At 36.0% G+C, this 19728-nt stretch overlaps 1 protein-coding gene across 1 annotated transcript in view; it reads left to right on the top strand.

Annotated features, from left to right (window-relative positions):
* Window positions 1–750: 750 nt before the first annotated feature.
* The window catches only part of ZC2HC1A (zinc finger C2HC-type containing 1A), a 38004-nt gene continuing 19026 nt past the window's right edge, over window positions 751–19728 (top strand). The window contains exons 1-4 of the mRNA XM_023518361.1: window positions 751–803; window positions 10025–10101; window positions 12848–12964; window positions 18556–18697. Coding sequence (XP_023374129.1) covers window positions 788–803; window positions 10025–10101; window positions 12848–12964; window positions 18556–18697 — 352 coding nt within the window. The 5' untranslated portion in view covers window positions 751–787. The remainder of the gene's footprint in view (window positions 804–10024; window positions 10102–12847; window positions 12965–18555; window positions 18698–19728) is intronic.

Raw genomic sequence — 19728 nt, 5'->3', positions numbered from 1 at the left:
AAACCCCTTGATCAAACATAATTTTGATGTAATGTATTAGTTAGCACGCCAGCATCTATTTCATTTTAAAGGTGGTAAAGTATAAGTCCAGGGTACGCCAAAAGTGAAAAAAGATGGAGGAAGGACAAGGTTTCACTTCTAATTTTTAACCCAAGCCTTCTGAGCAATCTCAGTTTCACAATCCGGGATAGAAAGTATGATTTCTCCAGGACAAAAAGTGTCTTAACTGTGAAGCTGTATGTGAAGATAAAGTCTAGTGGAAACACTCAGGTATCAGGTAACACTCAGATCACAGGCCATGTGATCGAAGAGCAGAAAATGCAGAGTGTGCTGAACACAAAGGGTGCAGGACGTTGGTTTGGTTTGTTTGTTTGCTCAAACAATCTGTTGAGAGGGATAAGTGAGAAGAGAGACTTGCATTGCTTGACCCAGGGACTGGTTATGGGGAGCCCTAAGGTGCTGCGATAGTGAGATAGGAGAAACAGGTGCGAGGGAAAATAAGGCTGGAGTCGTACGAAGGGGCTGTTAGATCGCAGAATGCAATCTGAAGCGGCTCAGGGTTCCCCGGAGGACCAGCAGGAGAGCCGCCAGCCGGGCGGGACCTGCAGGAACCCCGGGAGGCAGCCTGCGCCACGGCCCCGCCCCCGGAGCCCCGCCCCGGCCCGGGCTAGACCAATAGGAACTCGGGATGTTAGCGGGTGGGAGGCGCGGCTGGGTTGCTACAGCCGGAGCTGGGCGGTGGCGGGCACAGCCGGAGGAGTGTGGCTGAACCAGAGGCGGTGGCGCAATGGAGGGACTGGAAGGTGAGTAACTGAAGGGATGCGGGTCGGGCGTCTAGAACGGGCCCAGAACGGTTGAGGGGGCGGTCCTGGACATCAGAACCAGAGAGGCCAGGGCAGGTCGGAAGCGGGGGACTCGGCGCGCCTCCGGAGGCCGAGGCTGGCTGGAGCCGAGAGCCCCCGACGGTGGAGCGAGGGAGTCCCAGGCTGCCCCGCCTCGGACGGTCTCGCCCACCCAGCCTCCGCCTGCCTCTGGCACACGTCTGTCTGCACGTCTCTTCCTACCCTTTTCTGATCTTGCCTGATGACTTGCCTGACGTCCTTTGGGTAATCACAGTTGCTGGCCGGATTTTATTCTCCTTGCAAACTGGACTCCCCATTAATGTCCACGGCCTCACCACCACCGGGCCAGTTTTTCCTGGGGCCCAGGGGTTTGTGTCCAGCCCCGAGCTCTTGACACAATTCCTTGGCCAATTTCCTTGGATAACCGTTTTTTTTTTTTTTTTTTTTACATTTCGATGGCTGCTTCTATCGGAGGAATGCTAGAGCATCTCCCAAGGAAGTGTCACTGGCCAGCTTTAGAGCCAGTACAATGGATTGCCAGGAGGATTTAATGGCTTATTCACGGCCGCTGTGTGAGGAAGAGCTAGCATTGCTTCCTTATCTTTGGGTTTATCCTTGTGCTGTAACCATGACTCTAGATTTTGCTTTGTTCCCAGTTCTTCCACTTTTTCCTCTGTTCTCTTTACTCATTTTATCCCGTGTAATTACCACATTCACCTAAAAACAAAGGAAAAAAGAAACTGGTGAAATCAGTGTTCAGCCTAACAGTCCTTCTCTTGTGAATTCGCTGATCTTAAAACAGTTCAAGATTTTTTTTTAAATTGCAGTTAATCTTTCTGATGAAGAACAAACCTTCAGAACTGATTAGCTGTTTTTCCCCCACTTAATTTACATGGATTCAGGTGGAATTAAGAATGAGCAGAGGTATTTTTGCATGCTAGAAAGTAAAATAATGTACGTTGTATTATGAAGTGAAAGTGGTTAACGGGACCCAAGGCCACCAAAAAATAAATGTAATAATGTGAGTGTACGTTTATTTCACACTTCTGCTCTGTGATAAAACTGTCATAGTAAACAGCTTGAGTGTGAAACAGAGAATTGTGATAATTATGGACAGCTGCAGTATGCTATGAACTGTGAACTCTTGATCTTTGCTTTATTAAGAAAATAATTCATATAAGAGATTGAACATCAGTACACCTTACTTTTAAGATACTTTTGTTTGGGGGGCTCAGGAGGTAATTTACTAAGAATGCTTTTCTTTATAATAGCAGTTACACAGGTAGAGAAATACATGGATTTTGTATGTGTGGGTCCAGCCTTTGATGTATCATATTAAACAGCACTTGCTCTTTATCTTTAATTACTTTTTGTCACAAAATATGATGGCATCGTTAACTATGGTGTGTTTAATTGTAATGAATTAGGTTGAAATATGTGAAATTGCTCTTTTTATAGAGCAAAACAGTTAAATATTGGTGGTATCGAGTGGGTTCATCCTCATAAAAGCTCTGAGAGTTTTCTGTTGACATTAACACAACGTCTTTCTCTGTCTCTTTCTCCCTCCCCTGATAGGTCATGCTTTACAAAGACCAAAACTCCAAATCTTAAGGTTACCATTCATTCCTAACTTTATTTAATAAACATTAATACAGTGACAAAGTTTCTTACCTATATTGGAATTGAAGTCTAGTACTTTTAAAGCATTCTTAGTAAGGTTCTAAAAGTAAGTGGCACAGCTATAAGGTAAGGCCCATAAAATGTAAGTTCAATGAAGGTAGGGCTTTGACTACTGTCCTTTACTGCATCCTCAGAATGATGCCCATCATAGACAAAGTCATTTATTTATTTATTTTTTTGAGAGACAGAGTCTCACTTTACCGCTCTCAGTAGAGTGCCTAGGCCATTCTCTGGCCTTAGCCTCTCGAGTACCTGGGACTACAGGCGCCTGCCACAACACCCAGCTATTTTTTTGTTGCAGTTTGGCTGGGGCTGGGTTTGAACCGACCACCTTCGGTATGTGGGGCCGGTACCCTACCAGCTGAGCCATAGGCGGCGCCCCGACAAAATCATTTATTTAAACAACAAATACTTATGGAGTATCACTTTGTGTTAGATACTGTTTTAGGTGCTTAGGAAACGTAAGAGTAAAATGAGATAAAGATCTTTGCTTTATTAACAATGCTGAATAAAATAATATTCTGCAAACTGTTCAAAAGTACTTTATATGTAAGATCTTGTATTATAGTGATAACCGTATGAGTAAACATTATATTTCTATATTTAGTAAAATATCTTAAAAAGTTTGCTTAACCTGTTAGGGTAATTGAGTAACTGTTGTACTCTTTGACTTAGACTTATGTTTCTAGTTGTAACCAGCTACCAGACTTATCTTGCTTGTAAAACTAGAAAATAGATGGATTCTTGAAAAATTCTATTGAAGAAACATACTCTTTCTTATAACTTTTGCATTATTTGCATATGGATCATATATGACTTATATTATTTTTGATCTTTTGGATCTTTGATGCTTCCTGAATTCTCAAGAGAAGAGCTGGTAGGCTGAACACTGTATTTTGAAGCCAGATACAAATTTCTGCTCATGGTTTTGTATTATCTGTATCTGAGCATCGGTGAATGGTGTGGCTAAGCACACCAAATCCTTTAATTCCTTTTCACCTGAAGTTCATATCCTGCCGAGCTATCTACAGGCAATGAAAGTATTCTAGACTTGGGAGAGTTCCAATCTCTGCAAAATGAAGAACTGATAAAGTCTAAGCAGATTTTATCTTTGTATGTACATAGTATTGTCGTTCCCTTTATAACACCCTTATCAACAGTTATAACAGTCATTAAGGTAGAGATTGGGCTGCCCGTGCCTTTTAGACGGCTCTAATTATTAGGCCTCTATTGTTCTTTAACACTTGTCTAGAAGTCTAATTGCTCTCCTGCATCATTTGCCCTTGTTCTAGTTGAAGACAGCACTCATGTCCCATCAAGGTTACATTTTATTTTTCTCTAGAATAAACATATACTAGTTTATGAAAACAACTCATTTTTATTAACTTACTTAGCATTTAATTGTCTTTGGTACTGAGTTAGATGCCAGATATTTTAGTAGCCAGTCTATTGGAAAGGCCTGTGTTTGAATCCTTGCTTTGTTTCCTTTTAGGTCTATGATTTGGGCAGTTTATTTTATTTGAACCTCAGTTTACTTAGCTATAAAAAATGGAACTAAAAAATAATAAGCTAACTGAACTGACATACATAAAGCATTTAGCTGAGTGCCTTAAATAGGAGGCCACTTCAGAACCTGTTTGTTGATGGATAAAATCATAAAAAGCATATTAGGAATTTAAGAGAGGTCCAGTAAAGGCAAAATAGAACATGCTTGGAAGGAGAGAAAGGACTTTTCAGTGTCTCATACTGTTTTAAAAGAGGGCTTCAATTAGACTAATGATGGGTTAACAGTGATTAGTTACCGCCACTTCTTGAGGTCTTTACTCAGTGTCTCCTTATTAATGATGCGTTCCCTAATTCTTCCCACTTCTCAAAGACTGTCCTCTGTTCCGTTACTCTGTTTTCTTCATTGTGCTTATCACTACGGGTCATTTTATATATTTATTTGTATTTATTTTTGCCCCATTATGACAGCAAAAGCTCCATAAGATCATAGTCTTTGGTTTTTACACCCCTGTATCTCTACCTGTTAGAACAGTTTCTGTCTCATGCTCGGTGCTCAGCAAATACTTCATAAATCCATGAATGTATCTGTTTTAATACAGTGATTGGCCTGATAAGTTTGTTTGTAATTCAGACAGCAAGTGAATGAGACATGGGGGAGACTCTAAGCAGAAAATGTAAGTCAGTGTTTCCAAAAAAAAAAAAAGTGCTATTTAGGACATTGGTCCTAAGTATATCTTGGGGGCAGAAAGGATTACTGATGAGTTTGGGGAAATAAAAGCATATTAAATCTCTTTTTTAAGACTGAGAAAGTTCAGTTCTCAGAAAGCCCATTTAACTTAGTTTTATCTAGCCGTTTCCCCGCATTTGACAATGGAGCAAGAGATTTGAGAGTGATTAGCAGTGGAAATGACTGGTCATGTTCAGACTGGGCAGGAAGGCAAGGATAGCCAGGAATGGAAATCCAAGTCATTCTGAGATCAAGGCTGTCAGTTAAAGGTGGAAGATAGAAATCTTTTTTAAAGTTCAGAGGTGGGCTCTTTAGATGTTTTGGCAAATGGAGTGGTGGTGAAGGTTGTGTATTGAGTAGGTTAAACATGAATTTTGAAATGTTTAAGTCTCCTAGGATGAGCTGAAAAAGAAAAATCTTTTGATACAGTAGGTATTGTTGATCTGAAAGTGGTACAGTTTTTGGAAAGATTTTATTTCTTCTTTGGAATTGTTGATCTGAAAGTAATACGATTTTTGGAAAGATTTTATTTCTTCTTTGGAAGAAAGTATTGTGCTTCAGAAGAGAACTTTCTTGAAGGTTTAAGCTTGGATTCAGATTAGCTGTAATAGAATATAAGATGACAGAAGGGAGGAGATAGACATTCTGCAGTGGAGTCCAGAACTGTTCTTAATTTCCAAGTTTTCTTTTGAAAATATTCTTTCCTATTTCTTAAATACATACGTTTTAAAATGTCAGAACTATTTGATATAATATATTCTTTCACATTACCTATGTAATAGTATTATGTAAAGATATCATTTCAAGTCTTATCGTACAGGTTATAAAGTTGTGAACTATAGCGACTCATTACAGAATTATATGTACTGAATGGATTTTGTAAGAAGAGATTGGCTTCTTGAGTGTTCTAGAATATTAAAGTAATTTATTAACTTGGTTCTGTTCATCAGTTGGAGTGCTTTTTAATTTTGCTTTTTGCTACAATATTAACTTGTCTGAATATTATGTCTCTTGTAATTTTATAAGCTGCAAAATTTGCTCATATTTACCACATATAAGAGCTTAGTGGAGTCTGCCTGCATGCAGACTTGGAAAGTACTGCTTTTTATTTCTATAGGTTGTAAATCCTCTCAAATTTTAATGGAGAATGTGCAGATATTAGCTTGACTTAACAAATACTAGCCTTGGTGTATCTATATGATTTGTCATAAATTTACTTTTAATTTATATAGTGAAGACCACATAGAAAGAGATGTCATGTTTTTCACTATACGTCCTTTCAGATTCTCAGTTTTCTATGTAGACAATTGGAAGTGATTTTTTCAACATAATATGTACTACCTGAAACATTCATTCTGTCATTGCAATTAATTTTTCTTATATTGAGGTGGCACCTGTGGCTCAAAGGAGTAGGGCGCTGGCCCCATATGCCAGAGGTGGTGGGTTCAAACCCAGCCCTGGCCAAAAAAAAAAAAATTTTTTTTCTTACATATGAACTTTTAAAAAAATTATAATACCAGTAGGAGAAGTATCTTTCATCCAAGTAGTTTTCTTCCTAATATGGGCTTAAGGTAGATTTTTGTTAAACTATTAATACAGATAAAAGAGGGCCATTGTGTCATTTAGTCTGACTTTCTTATTTTATATGAGTAGAACCTGAATTTTAGGCTAAATATCTTACCCAGGGACTCTTAGTTCTCAATGACAGAGCTGGGGCTTGAAGTTAGATAATACAGGGTAGCCATAAAATTTGTGTGCAATTTAATACGGTCGGCAATTTAAAATTGCACATGGACTTTATGGCCACCCTGTATAAGTCAAATCCCAGGGCTTTTTCTACTATGTCTTTTAATGAATACCATTAGAATAAAATGTGGCTTTTGACCCTAAGGCCTAAACTATCATGACCTGAGTAGAAGTTTCCATTAATAAGGTTTTAAAAAATCACTTCATTAGTAACATTTCTTTTATCCAGGTATATAACAGTTATATTAGTTTTAATCGATTCCGAGTTATAGCTGCCTCTTCATTAATTGATTCATTGTGCCTGGGAGGTCAGACTATCTGAATTTACTGGTCCAGTGACTCTTAATATAAGTAGTATATGTATAAAATAATGAAGAGTTCTCATAATACATACAATTTGTATAAGTGGGTGATCTTGCCATAGAACATTATACTTTAAATTGTCTGGTGATAATCAGAACAAGATTCTTTTGTTCTAGACTCTTCAGATCATTTCAGAAAGACATGTAACCCATCACCAATGATAGTTCTTCATTCCTTGGAGATTAGCAGGATAAATTGTGTTTTTAATGTATAGTAATTTATAATAAAGATAGCCTGTAAGTTAAGAGTATATGAAAAATGGATTTGGTTAAAATAATTACAAGAAAACCAGATATTTCCAACAATATCAACTTGGTTGTCCTTACTCTTTTGTGTTTATCCTGTTTTTTTAGACCACTTTTTACTTTGGTAACTCTAAAGGTCTTGCTCCCATTATAATTGATACTTTTGCTTATTTCACAATGAAACGAGACATTTTCATAAAACTGGCAACTTACCTGTGAAACTGAGGGAAAACAGTCAAATTTGAAGTTTTACAAATGATTTATTGAAATTGTTTTTAAATTCTTTTTCTTTGTTTTGTTCTAGAAAGCAGAGGATTTTTTATTGAGATAATGACTTTTAAATGCATTCTCTTTAAAGGCATGTCATCTCTTATTATGCCTTTTGTGTTAATAATTTTCCTTTCATTTAAGGACATTTTAAACATGTTTGGTATCTCATAGGAATTAATGCCAAGAATTAAATTTTATTGTATAGTAATATCCTGGTAGCTTGTATGTTAAACTTTAATTTTTGTATAAAAGTAGGGTGTTATTTGGTTCTTAGATGCAGTGAATAAGTAAAACATAAAGATACTAGCTTCATTATGGTTTTCCCCATCGTGTAGCTGTTCCTTGGTACCTGCTTGGCAAGTAGTAGGTGCTCACGTAGGCACTAAGATTGTTCTCATGTGTTGAATGGATTTTTCTCGATAGTTAATTTGTATTAGATTTTGCTTTTTTATCTATTTAACATGAAGATAATAAAGTATGCTTTTAATGAATAGATGTGCTTTTTAAATTTTGTGTTGATGAATATTTAAATCATTTCTCAGTATTTAATGGAGCACATGGAGACTATAAACAAGCTTTGTGATTATTTAGCATGAGGTATCACTTTGACTATAATTTTTAAAACCCTACTAAAGAACCTCCTGGATTCCAGATGGCAACTCTGTCAACTTTTTGTATCATTGCTAGAGTTAAGTTATGCAGGTAAATGGTAGTGCCCTCCCTGAGTAAACTGGCCCCTGGTACTGTAGGAGGACCAATCAGGCAAATCTTGGTTTTGCTTTTATAGTGTCTGCTACTTAACCTAAGCCACTATGCCGAATAACCTCCATCTAAGATGAAAAATAGTCACTATCAACCAGTCCAATAGGGCCGTGGAGTCCTAGGAGAATGAAGGAACAAGAACAGTTCTTCTCTTGCTGTATGTGAATATGTTCTCGTCAGTGTCTGTTTTGATTGACCTGATTTGTTTTCTTTGAACTCACTAAGTGCCTTGAAACATTATAATTGTACTTTTAAAATGAGTTTGTTTATGTTACTGCTGAAGGGAAATGCTTTTTCTATTTGTTTTTCATTTGATAAAAGAATTTAAAAAATTTATATTCAGTAGGATATTCAGGATGATATATGGGAATGATGGAAAGATTAATTTTTTAGAATATTGTAAGTATGAAAATAAAATTAGATTTGATATTTCACTAGAAAATAAAATGATAAATTGACTCAGTTGCAGAATCCCAAAGAATATAGTTATTTTTCTTTTTTCTCTTTCTTTCTTTCTTTCTTTCTTTTTTTTTTTTTCTTGAGGCAGAATCTCACTTTGTCATCCTCAGTAGAGTGCCATGGCGTCACAGGTCACAGCAAACTCCAACTCCTGGGCTTAGGGGATTCTCTTGCCTCAGCCTCCTGAGTAGCTGGGACTACAGGCACCTGCCACAATGCCTGACTATTTTTTGTTGCAGTTTGGCCAGGCCCAGGTTTGAACCTGCCACCCTTGGTATATGGGGCCGTTGCCCTACCCACTGAGCCACAGGTGCTGCCCTAGTTATTTCTTTAAAAAAAAAAATTCTCTTTTAATGGCTGAATACTATTCTGTGGTATACATATACCACAGTTTGTTAATGTATTCCTGGATTGGTGGGCATTTGGGTTGTTTCCTCATTATGGAGATTGTAAATTAAGCTGTGATCAACAGTCTAGTGCAAATGTGCTTATGATGAAATGATTTTCTTTTCTTCTGGTTAGATACCAAATAATGGGATTTCAGGATCAAATGGGAAGTATAATTTGAATTCTTTGAGGATTCTCCATACTTTCTTCCAAAAAGGTTGTATTACTTTGCAGTCCCACCAGCAGTGTAAAATGTTCCCTTCTTTCCACCTCCATGCCAGCATCTGCAGCTTTGGGACTTTGTGACGTGGGCCACTTTACATCTTTTGTATTAACGTGGATGGGGTGGAGCACATGCTTAGTAAAGCATCACAAGCATGGAGAAGCAAGAATCCAGTGTATTCAATTCTAACATGAAGGCAGTAGATGAGCTAATACATGGTGGGGTATAGGGGAATGAGGGAGCGGGAGAGGGGATGAGTGAGGGAGTTGGGGGGTCACAGTGTATAGCATACCTCTTGGGGGGCAGGACAGAATTATAAGGGATTTTACCTAACAAATGCAATCAGTGTAACCTAATTCTTTATATCCTCAATGAATCCCAAACAATATAAAAACAAAAATTATTCTATGACTAACTACTTAATGCTTCAACCTCTGAAGTGAACTGGGACTACAGGGGTGTGCCTCCTTAAAATTTTTTGGTAGTGAGAGAGTCATATTTCTTAGGGTGATCTGGAACTTCTGGCCTCAAGGAATCCTCCTGCCTCACTTCCAAAGGACTGGGATTATGGATGTGAGCCATCATGCCCAGCCGTATTCGTTTATCCTTAAATCACGACTCTTATATATTTATCCTGGTCTTTTTGACTACTTTTTGATTTTGATAACTCTAAGTTTTATGCCTGTTTAGAGATAATTTCTCTTATTTCAAAAGGAAATGACATTTTTGACAACTTATGAAACTAAGAGCAAACATTAAAATTTGAAGTTTCACAATTTGAGAGCTACAGAAATTATTTTCTTTTCTGTTTTAGAAAATGGAAGTGTTGTCCAAGTTGGAGAATTGTTACCTTGCAAGATTTGTGGAAGAACATTCTTTCCGGTAGCATTAGTGAGTAGACTGATTTTGTGCCTTTTCTGTTTGGGGTTTGTTTAGTGGATCTGCACTTGTTCAGTACTTCAGAACTACTGTCATAGGAAGAGCTTACGTGGAAAACTGTGACGAGTTTCTTGTTAGTGTTCTTTAAGAGTCTTGGTTCCAGCTGTGTCATCGTTCCAGAATGCTCTGTTTCCTTTAGAGTTTGACCAGTTTTCAGAACTCTTTTATTAAATTGTGGGACTATTACCATCCACAAAAACAAACAAAATACCTCTTAGAAATAAGTAATAATGTATTTACAGATACAAAGTTATATAATGTTTGGGATTTGCTTTATAGTACTTCAGGATAAAAGCAGAAATAGATAAAACAAAATTGCTAATATATTGGTAATTTAAGTGTTGAAGCTAGGTGATGAATAAATGGGAGTTATATCAGTTTCTCAACTCTTATGCATGTTTGAAGTATTCCAAAGAGAAAGTTTTTTTTTTTCAGTATAAAAGTGTACCTAAAATTTATTATGCATTTCTGGATGCTTTTAGATACTAAGTATATACAGAAGCCAACTAAATAGAGAATAATAAAAATCATGCCTGTGTACTCTAAAGATATTAACATCAGACAAAAATGTGCATTTATTTGTTATGAATAATTTTTCTTTGAATATGGGTCTGCTAATGAGAGTTCTGCCACAATCCCCTGTGCATCCTCTTACTATTTCTAGTTTGTTTTGTTAAAGAAAGTGAAGAAATAATGATACAGTGTTAAAATTGATCTGCCCTTGGATCCTGCAATTCCTCTACTAGGAGTATATGTAAAAGACCAAAAATCACTTTGCAAAAAAGATATTTGCACCATTCATTGCAGCTCAATTCGTAATAGCCAAGTTATGGAAGAAGCCCAAGTGCCCATCAACCCATGAATGGATTAATAAATTCTGGTATATGTATACCTTGGAATACTATGCAGCCCTAAAAAAGATGGAAACTTCACCTCTTTTTTGTTTACATGGAGGGACCTGGAACATATTCTCCTGAGTAAAGTATCTCAAGAATGGAGGAAAAAGTATCCAGTGTACTCAGTACTTCTATGAAACCTACTTATATTTACTCATACTTTCTCCTGAAAGATAGAACACAATTATAGCCCAGGATGTAGGAGAGAAATGGAATGGTAAGGGAGGGAAGGGAGGAGCTTTGACACAGGGGGAGGGTAAACGGCAGGACCACACCTATGGAGCATATCGCAAGGGCACAAGTCAAATCTATCAAGTATAGAACATAAATGTCTTAACACAATAATCAAGTAAATGAGGCAAAAGCTATATTAATTAGTTTGATGGAAGAACGTCAAATTGTATAGAATCAACACATTGTACCCCACATATGCAGAAATGTATTCATGATCTATGTGTATACACTTAATTAAAAAAAAAATGATACAAAGTGCCCTACTAACTGCACGTGCCTTTTAGATAATGTTGACTTTTCTGTTATTCTTTAAAAACATCTTAATTATAAAACCAGCACATTGTACCCCATAAATGCATAAATGTACACAGCTATGATTTAATTTAAAAAATAAACCTCTTGCCTATACATTCAGTGATTATTTTTTTGGATCAGTTTATTATTTTACAAAACATTCAGCTGAGTATCAATGGTAAAAAATAATGCCCTTTTTTTGCCCTCATTTGTCTAGTATTTGATTTAATGATGTTTTCAGTATGACAACTATAACATGAATAGTCAGATTTGGAAACAAACAGGACTTAACACTTGACATACATGGGAGCATACATACAAGGATCTACTGCCTGCTTGCTTCATTGTTTTTGAATACTTAAGAGATTTTATTATAGCTATAATTACAGTGCTTGCTTGTGGAACTGAAAACTGACAACAGGTTTATAAAACAGTCGATTACTGATCATTTACTGAAAGCTTCAACTTTCTTCAAAGTTTATGAAAATACAAAAGAAAGAGTGTTTAGTTGATCAGTCAACATGCTTTTTATAGGGTGGACATAAAGTTTATGTGCAATTGCACACGAAGTTTGTGTCCGCTAAGAATAGTAGAAGAAGAAGAATGTTTATCTAATTGGTCGCTAAGAGAGCTTCCATTGGAATGTCCTTAAAATGAATAAATGAATGAGTGAATGAGTTGTCAACTCTAGTAAAAACAACAGAAAACTAGAAAAGTGGAACACAAGAAAAATCCTAGGTGAAGAAAGGTAGAGAGCTTGACTTCCAGAAGGGAGGAAAGGGATCATGATGTGGGAAGGACACAAATCTGACTACCTTGTCCTATTACCATTTTGTGCAAACTTTATATTAGTATGCTACTATTATGCTAACTTTAGTAATCCAGATTACTTTTAACTTTTGTAAATTTAACCATAATACATTCTTCTCCTTTTACATTGTCTTTTTAGTATCTATATTGAGTTATTTATTATAGTAAAGATTTTTTTTTCTACTGGATTAGCATTGACTTGGTTACATGTTTTTGGCAAAATGAAAACTGAGAAAAAAATATTGAATAACTTTAAGATTTTAAAAGAAAATTTCTTTATCGTGTGAGAAAGATAACTTACAGCATGTATTATATACAAAAAGTTAATTTTAATTAAGGCAAGGTGTATCTTTATCTTTCTGTTTTTAAATTGGTCTCAGAGTTTTAAGCTGGCTTCAATCTAAATAAAGTTTTATAGTTTTCTGTAAAAAAGAAAATGATGTTACATTGTTTCTTTCTAACAGAAAAAACATGGACCCATTTGCCAGAAAACTGCTACTAAAAAACGGAAGACTTTTGATTCAAGCAGACAAAGAGCTGAAGGAACTGATATTCCAACAGTAAAACCTCTTAAACCAAGGGTAGCTATATAACCTTTTGAACAATATGAATATGCTGTTCTATATATTGAAAAAATGATAATTATTATACTAAGATTAAAAATACAAGTCTGTGTTATATGTACTGTTCAGAAATCATCAGAAGCTTTATAAAATAAAGTAAGTTTTCTTTTTAAATAAAATTTCAAACTTTTGCAAAGTAGGGATATAGCCAGTTGTTGTCACATGTTCTTTAAGTCATTGTTAAAAGCTTTAGATATAACAAGTTTTGAGCTATTACTGTCTCTTACCAGTAGTATAATTGCTATATGCAGAAGGTAAACCTATTAGTTATAGACATCTTTGTAATTTATATTTATGCTTCCTGGGGAAAAAATTTATCATTTGTTCAGTTGTCCACAGATAGGTATTTTCAGCTCATTTTCTTTCTTGAAACAAAGCAATAAGCCTTTTGTGATGATTTCTCCTTAATGACTGTCATGTATTATAGTTATCCTTTGATATCTGTGGGGTATTGGTTCTAGGACCCCCCCCTTGGATATCAAAATCTCTGGATGCTCAAATCTCTTATGTAAATAGTATAGTATTAATATTTGGATATAATTTATATCCTGTATACCTCAATCTCTAGATTACTTATAATACCTAGTACAATGCAAATGCTATATAAAAAGTTGTCATATTGTGTTATTTTAAAGTTGTATTATTTTTTATAGTACTATTGTTATTTTTTTTTTTTTCTTTTGAGACAGAGTCTTACTATGTCATCCTTGGTATAGTGCCATGGCATCATAGCTCACAGCAACTTCAAACTCTTGGGCTTAAGTGATTCTCTTGTCTTAGACTGCTGAATAGCTTAGATTATAGGTGCCCACCACAACGCCTCGCTATTTTTTGTTTGCAGTTGTCATCGTTGGAACCCGCCAGCCTTGGTGCATATGGCTGGTGCCCTACTCACTCAACTATGGGCGCTGAGCCTCAAATATTTTTTTATCCATGGTTGGGTGAATCCATGAATGTGAAACCCAAAAATATGGAGGGCTGACTTTACATTGCTAAGAATAAATTACTTAAATACTTTATCTGACTTTGTTATAAACAGTCATTTCAGTAGTGAAGATAAGTACTGGACTGAGTAGATTTTTGAAACAAAACTCTACTTTTCATGTTAATAACTTCTTCCAGTGGTATAGGAAGAACATTTCCTTCTGGAGAAATTAATCTTACTGATAAAATCATTTGATGGTAGAAAAATCAGATGTTCATTTTTGGTTTTCAGTCTGTAATTATATAAGTAAAGGATGGTGAAGTTCATATAATGTTTGTAAACCAAGATTTCAGTTGTTACTAATTTGGCAGATACATGATTATATTAGCTTTAATTAGCTTAGATAGATAAACTAAACACATCTTTGGAGGCAGTGTAGTACAATGGGTATGAAAGATGGACCAAGAGTTAGAATGCCTGAATTTAACCCTGACTCTGCTACAGTCTGTATATTTTGGGGGCAAGTTACTTAATCCAATTATGCTTCTGTTTACCTATAAAATGGTGATGGTAGTAGTATTTATCTTGTGAGGATTACATAAGATTAGCCATGGGATCTCAATAAATCTTCTATTTCTATTCTATTTCTTTTATAAAGATAGGGTATTTGTATACTTAAAAATTAATCTCCTGAGAAAAAAGTAAAAATCATTGCTTTACATTAAGTGGTTTATTGCATTGGTACTAAAAGTATGGTCCATAGAACAGTAATATCTACACTATTGGGGAACTGTTTAGAAATACAGAGTCTCGGGTCCTTCCCAGACACACTGAATAGAATTTGCATTTCAACAAAATCCCTGGTGAGTGAAATTCACATTAAAATTTGAGAAGCAATTTCTTAGAAAGTTTGAACATTGTGGCATAGTTCTCAATATATTTACCTTTATCCAGAAAATCCTATTAAATCACTAGTGGAATGGGGACAAAGCAACTACAGACTCCATTTCTGGAAAGACAAAAGGCAGACCTACTCCACAGATTACCAAATAGATGTAAGGGCTGCCCAAAGCAGTTGAGATCCAAGAGAAATTACCCAGAAGAAGAAGTACCGGAAGTTGCTGGGGGAGGACCGTGGTTCAGATTCTAGAAATCTGTTGCCTAAAAAGCGACTCTAAGAGATGTCATTGGAGAATATAGATCTCTCATTTACTACAGCCAAGGTGTGAAATGGGATGAACTGTTGGAATTTGGATAACCAGGAACTGGAATGAGCAGGGCTAAAAATGTATAAAAGCCAAGCGGAGAGAAAAGGAACAGAAAGTTGAGGAGGCCTGATTGAAGGGGCCCTTGGAAAGCACTAGTGAAAATGCCCTACCCGGAAGTGAAGGGCATAACTAAAAGGCTGTCCTCTTTTGGAAGTTGTTGCGGGATGTGAGGGAGCAGGGCTGGCTGCAGTAGCCCTCTTGGAGCAGCACTGTTTCAGTGCGAGAACAAGCAGGTGTATGTGTGATCCCATGAAGATGCTTTATTTGCAGGAAGGAATTGGCATCTGGTGGAACAGAGAAGGAGGTGATTGATGGTTCTGTAGCCCTAAAGGCTACTGTGGGAAATCTCTTGCAGGCAGCTGCACCGGGAAAACTTAAATTATTCAGTGATGAATACTAAAATACCTATTAGTTTAGCATTGATAAGGTACTGTGAGAAAAAAGCAGCAAAACTAACCAGTAGACGAGTAATACTCGTTATGTGATCTGATATTTTGCTGTAGAAAAAGAAACTTTAAAGGGTAGGTGATGTCAGACACCTAAACTTGCCACCATCGAGGCTAGGCATGGTGGCTCACACTTGCAGTCCTAGCAAGGTCAGGCCAGGGCAGATGGATTGATTATATGAGCTCAGGAGTCCAAGACCAGTCTGAGCAAGAGTGAAACCCATTTCTAAAAAAAAAACTAGCCAGGTGTTGTGGCAGATGCCTGTAGTCCCAGTTACACTGGAGGCTAAGGCAAGAAGATCCTTTGTGCCCGAGAGTTTGAGGTAGCTGTGAGCTATAATTCCATAGCACTCTACCAATGGCAACAAAGTGAAACTCTGTCTCAAAAAAAAAAAAAAAAAAATTGCCACCATTAAATATTTCTGTGTCTGTATTCATGATAGCAGTGGGTCAGTACTTTTTTCTTTTATATCAAAATGCTGGTGTTCTCAGAAAACTAGTTGGAAAGTTGTTTCTTGTTTTCTATTTTCTAATTGATGTTAATTTTTTTTCCTTAAGTGTCTTAAAAATAAAGGCAGCTGAGCCAGGAGGTTTCTTTGTGGGAAAGAATAGATTAATTTTATAAGATAAATCTAAGACTGTTGTCATTTTCTATAACTTTTGGTTTCTGTTTTGTTGTGTTTTCCAAGTAAATTGCCTATTTCATCGTAATTATCAAATTGATTGGGATACATTTTCTTTATAATATCTTTTCTTTCTCATGTTTTTAGGAACTGGAGGGTGTATTTCCATTCCTTAATAATTTGTGTCCTTTTTTTTTTTGATCAGTCTTGCCTTATTAATGTTTTTAAAGAACATCTATGGATTCCATAATATAGTTGATTTAAAATATAAAGACATAATAGAAATAGTTGGATATTTCAATAATATCACAAAATAAATCTTGTAGACACATTGGGCAGCATCATGTTTAGTGAAAAGACAATTGAGGTAGTCCAAGTAAAGTCAGGAACAAGATTAAACTGCAACCAACATAGAAAATGCCAACTGATAAGTGTCCAGTTAGATGAGAACAAGAAATTAGATGCCCAGAGATCAGAAAAGACAGTAAAACTGTGATTATTAGAAGATGTGACATATCTGGAAAACCCAAGAGAATCAAGAGAAAATTACTATAAACAGTAAGGGGAAGGTAAAATAATGTGATATAATGTTACTATACAGACAGTACTAGGCTTCATATATTCAACCAACAATCTCTTAACACATAAAAATGAAGAAAAGACCTTATATAAAAGGACAAGACAAAATATAAAATACTTAGGAACAAACCTTACAATGAAGAAACAAGACTTCCCAACTCTTAAAATCTGCTGAAAATAGCAATGAGTACTTCCTCAAATGGAACTATAGCCCACGTGCTTGTATCGATAGACTCGACATCATAAAGACCTAAGTTTCCTAAATTGTTTGAGTGAAGTGTTCAATCTTTCCACTGGTTATTATATTCACATGGACAATATATATACAAAAGTAACCAGGAAAAGATTGAAAAAGAAGTGGATTGAAATAGTGTGACCCTATCAGATATTAAAATATAAGGTTTCAAAATTTAAAACATTGATACTGACACAGAATAGTCAGAAAAATGGAATAGAAGAGTAAGTTCAGAAATAGGCCCAAATCTATAAGGGAGTTTAGTATGTGATAAAGGTGTTATTTCTGCTATATGGGAGGATACACAGGTGGGACAACTGCATAGCTATGTTAAAAAACAAAAAATACAGTCAAATTCATACATCACATCATATGCCAGGGTACATATGAATAAGATTTAAATTTTAAAAAGAAAACTGTGAAAGTTCTAGAAGGAAACATGGGAGGCTGTCATTTTTCTTTGATGTGAGTTTGGGCATGGTTGATTTGATCTCAAATCCAGAGGTCCTAAAAGAAAAGATGAATAAATTGAACTGTATTTTAAAAGTAATGCTATGCATCAGAAGACCTAGAGGCAAGGCAACAAAATGTTGGTGAGAGGGAGGGAATAGTTCCTGTAAAGGGTTACTAGAAATTGTGACCCAAAAAAAAAAAAAGTAGTAATCCAAGAAATAAGTTAATCAAGAATATAAACAGTTAACAAAAAAGGTAGAGCAAGTGGTTCTTAACAATATGAAAAGATGTTTAATTTCACTATTTAGGAGAAAAAAATGCAATTAAATCTACAAAGCGAGGACTATTTTTCATCTCTAATCAGTTAAGAGCCCAAACGTTTGATAGCATACTCTGTTGAAGAGTCCATTGGGAAACAGGGACATATGTGTGTCTTATATGTTTTCTGCTGCTATGCCAGTTCTGCAAACTGGGTGATTTTTAAAGAAAAGAAATTTATTCCTCACAGTTGTAGAGGCTGGGAAGTCCAGGAGCATGGCACCTTCTTGCTGCGCCATCCTCTTGTGTAGCGGCAAGCATACATGTGAGACAGATAAATGGGGCCAGGTGTTTCTTTTTATCAAGACCCTACTCCTGTAATAACTAACCCACTCCCAGAGTAATACCATTAATCCATATTTAATCATCTCTTACATATTCATGTATTTTAATATTGTATTAATGGTAATGAAATTTCAACATGAGTTTCTGAAAGGACATTCAAACCACAGCAGCATTCTTAGTGGCTGTTTAGATGTAACATTTACAGAAAGAAATTTAGAAATGTCAGTTAGGATAAGAATTGTCTATTAGGACTAATCAAGTCCAATCACATAAAGTTTCTCTTTAAAATTATAAATGTTGGAAGAAAATCACTTAAAGACTCTGGATAAGAGAATATTTAAAATAATATGGTATTACCACAAGTTTTGTTTCAATTTACTAAAAAATTTTTGGTACTTTTTAAATATTTATTTATAGCCAGAACCACCAAAGAAACCATCTAATTGGAGAAGAAAACATGAAGAATTCATTGCCACAATAAGAGCTGCTAAAGGCCTTGGTCAGGCACTTAAAGAGGGGGGCAAACTTCCTCCACCTCCTCCACCTTCCTATGATCCTGGTATGTGGAATGTTGTTAACAGAAATGTTCATGTGGAGAGAAACTAACGATAGAGTTTTTTATTTGAGCGTATCATTAAGCTTAATTATAAGAGCGAAACCTGATGAAGCTTAATCTGTAAATGCTTTGGTATAAAATAATTGTGATAATCCAGGCATCTAAATTTATAAAGATACAAAGTAGAGCTAGGAGCACATTATCTTTAATAATTTTATTTAGACATAAGGCATTATATATTATTATTTTTAAATTATTTTAGTAACTTTTTTTTTCTTTTGCAGTTTTTGGCTGGGGCTAGGCCTGAACCTGCCACCTCTGGCATATGGGGCCAACGCCCTACTCCTTTGAGCCACAGGTGCCGCCCCTATTTTAGTAACTATTAAATGTTAACATTCCAGGAAGTATTTTAACTGTGCTCACTGTAGATTGGAATGTAATCGTTTAATAGGTTTATATTTAGTAATTATGTTGCCCGGTTCTTTGGTGTCATCTCATCTGGGAAGGAAAAAAAAAATCATTATTTCCAGAATATGCAGTTTATGTGGGTAGACTGCAATATAGACTGATAGACTTAAATTGTGCCTTAAATTCTTACATTATTAACATTTTTTTCACTGGAGAGAGAAAAGATGCTTGGTTCATTGTTACCCAAAGCAAAGCAAGACTGGTAACCCAGTATGAGATACTAAGATACTGAAAGATGTAAGGTAGCACAGCAAAACAATGTTAGTCTTCTAGATTGATGAAAACTAACTGTTGAGAAAGTTCTTTAGCAAATGTACATATATTGGGCTGGCACCTGTGGCTCAGCAGGTAGGGTGCCGGCCCCATATACTGAGTGTGGCAGGTTCAAACCTGGCCCCAGACAAACTGCAACAAAAAAATAGCCGGGCGTTGTGGTAGGTGCCTGCGGTCCCAGCTACTTGGGAGGCTGAGGCAAGAGAATCACCTAAGCCCAGGAGTTGGAGGTTGCTATGAACTGTGTGATGCCACGGCACTCTACCAAGGGCAACAAAGTGAGACTCTGTCTA

The sequence above is a fragment of the Otolemur garnettii genome, unplaced genomic scaffold (genome assembly GCF_000181295.1).
Source record: "Otolemur garnettii isolate 467f Iridium unplaced genomic scaffold, OtoGar3 scaffold00004, whole genome shotgun sequence".
Lineage (NCBI taxonomy): Eukaryota > Metazoa > Chordata > Mammalia > Primates > Galagidae > Otolemur > Otolemur garnettii.
This window is presented reverse-complemented; position numbering and strand designations above follow the sequence as displayed.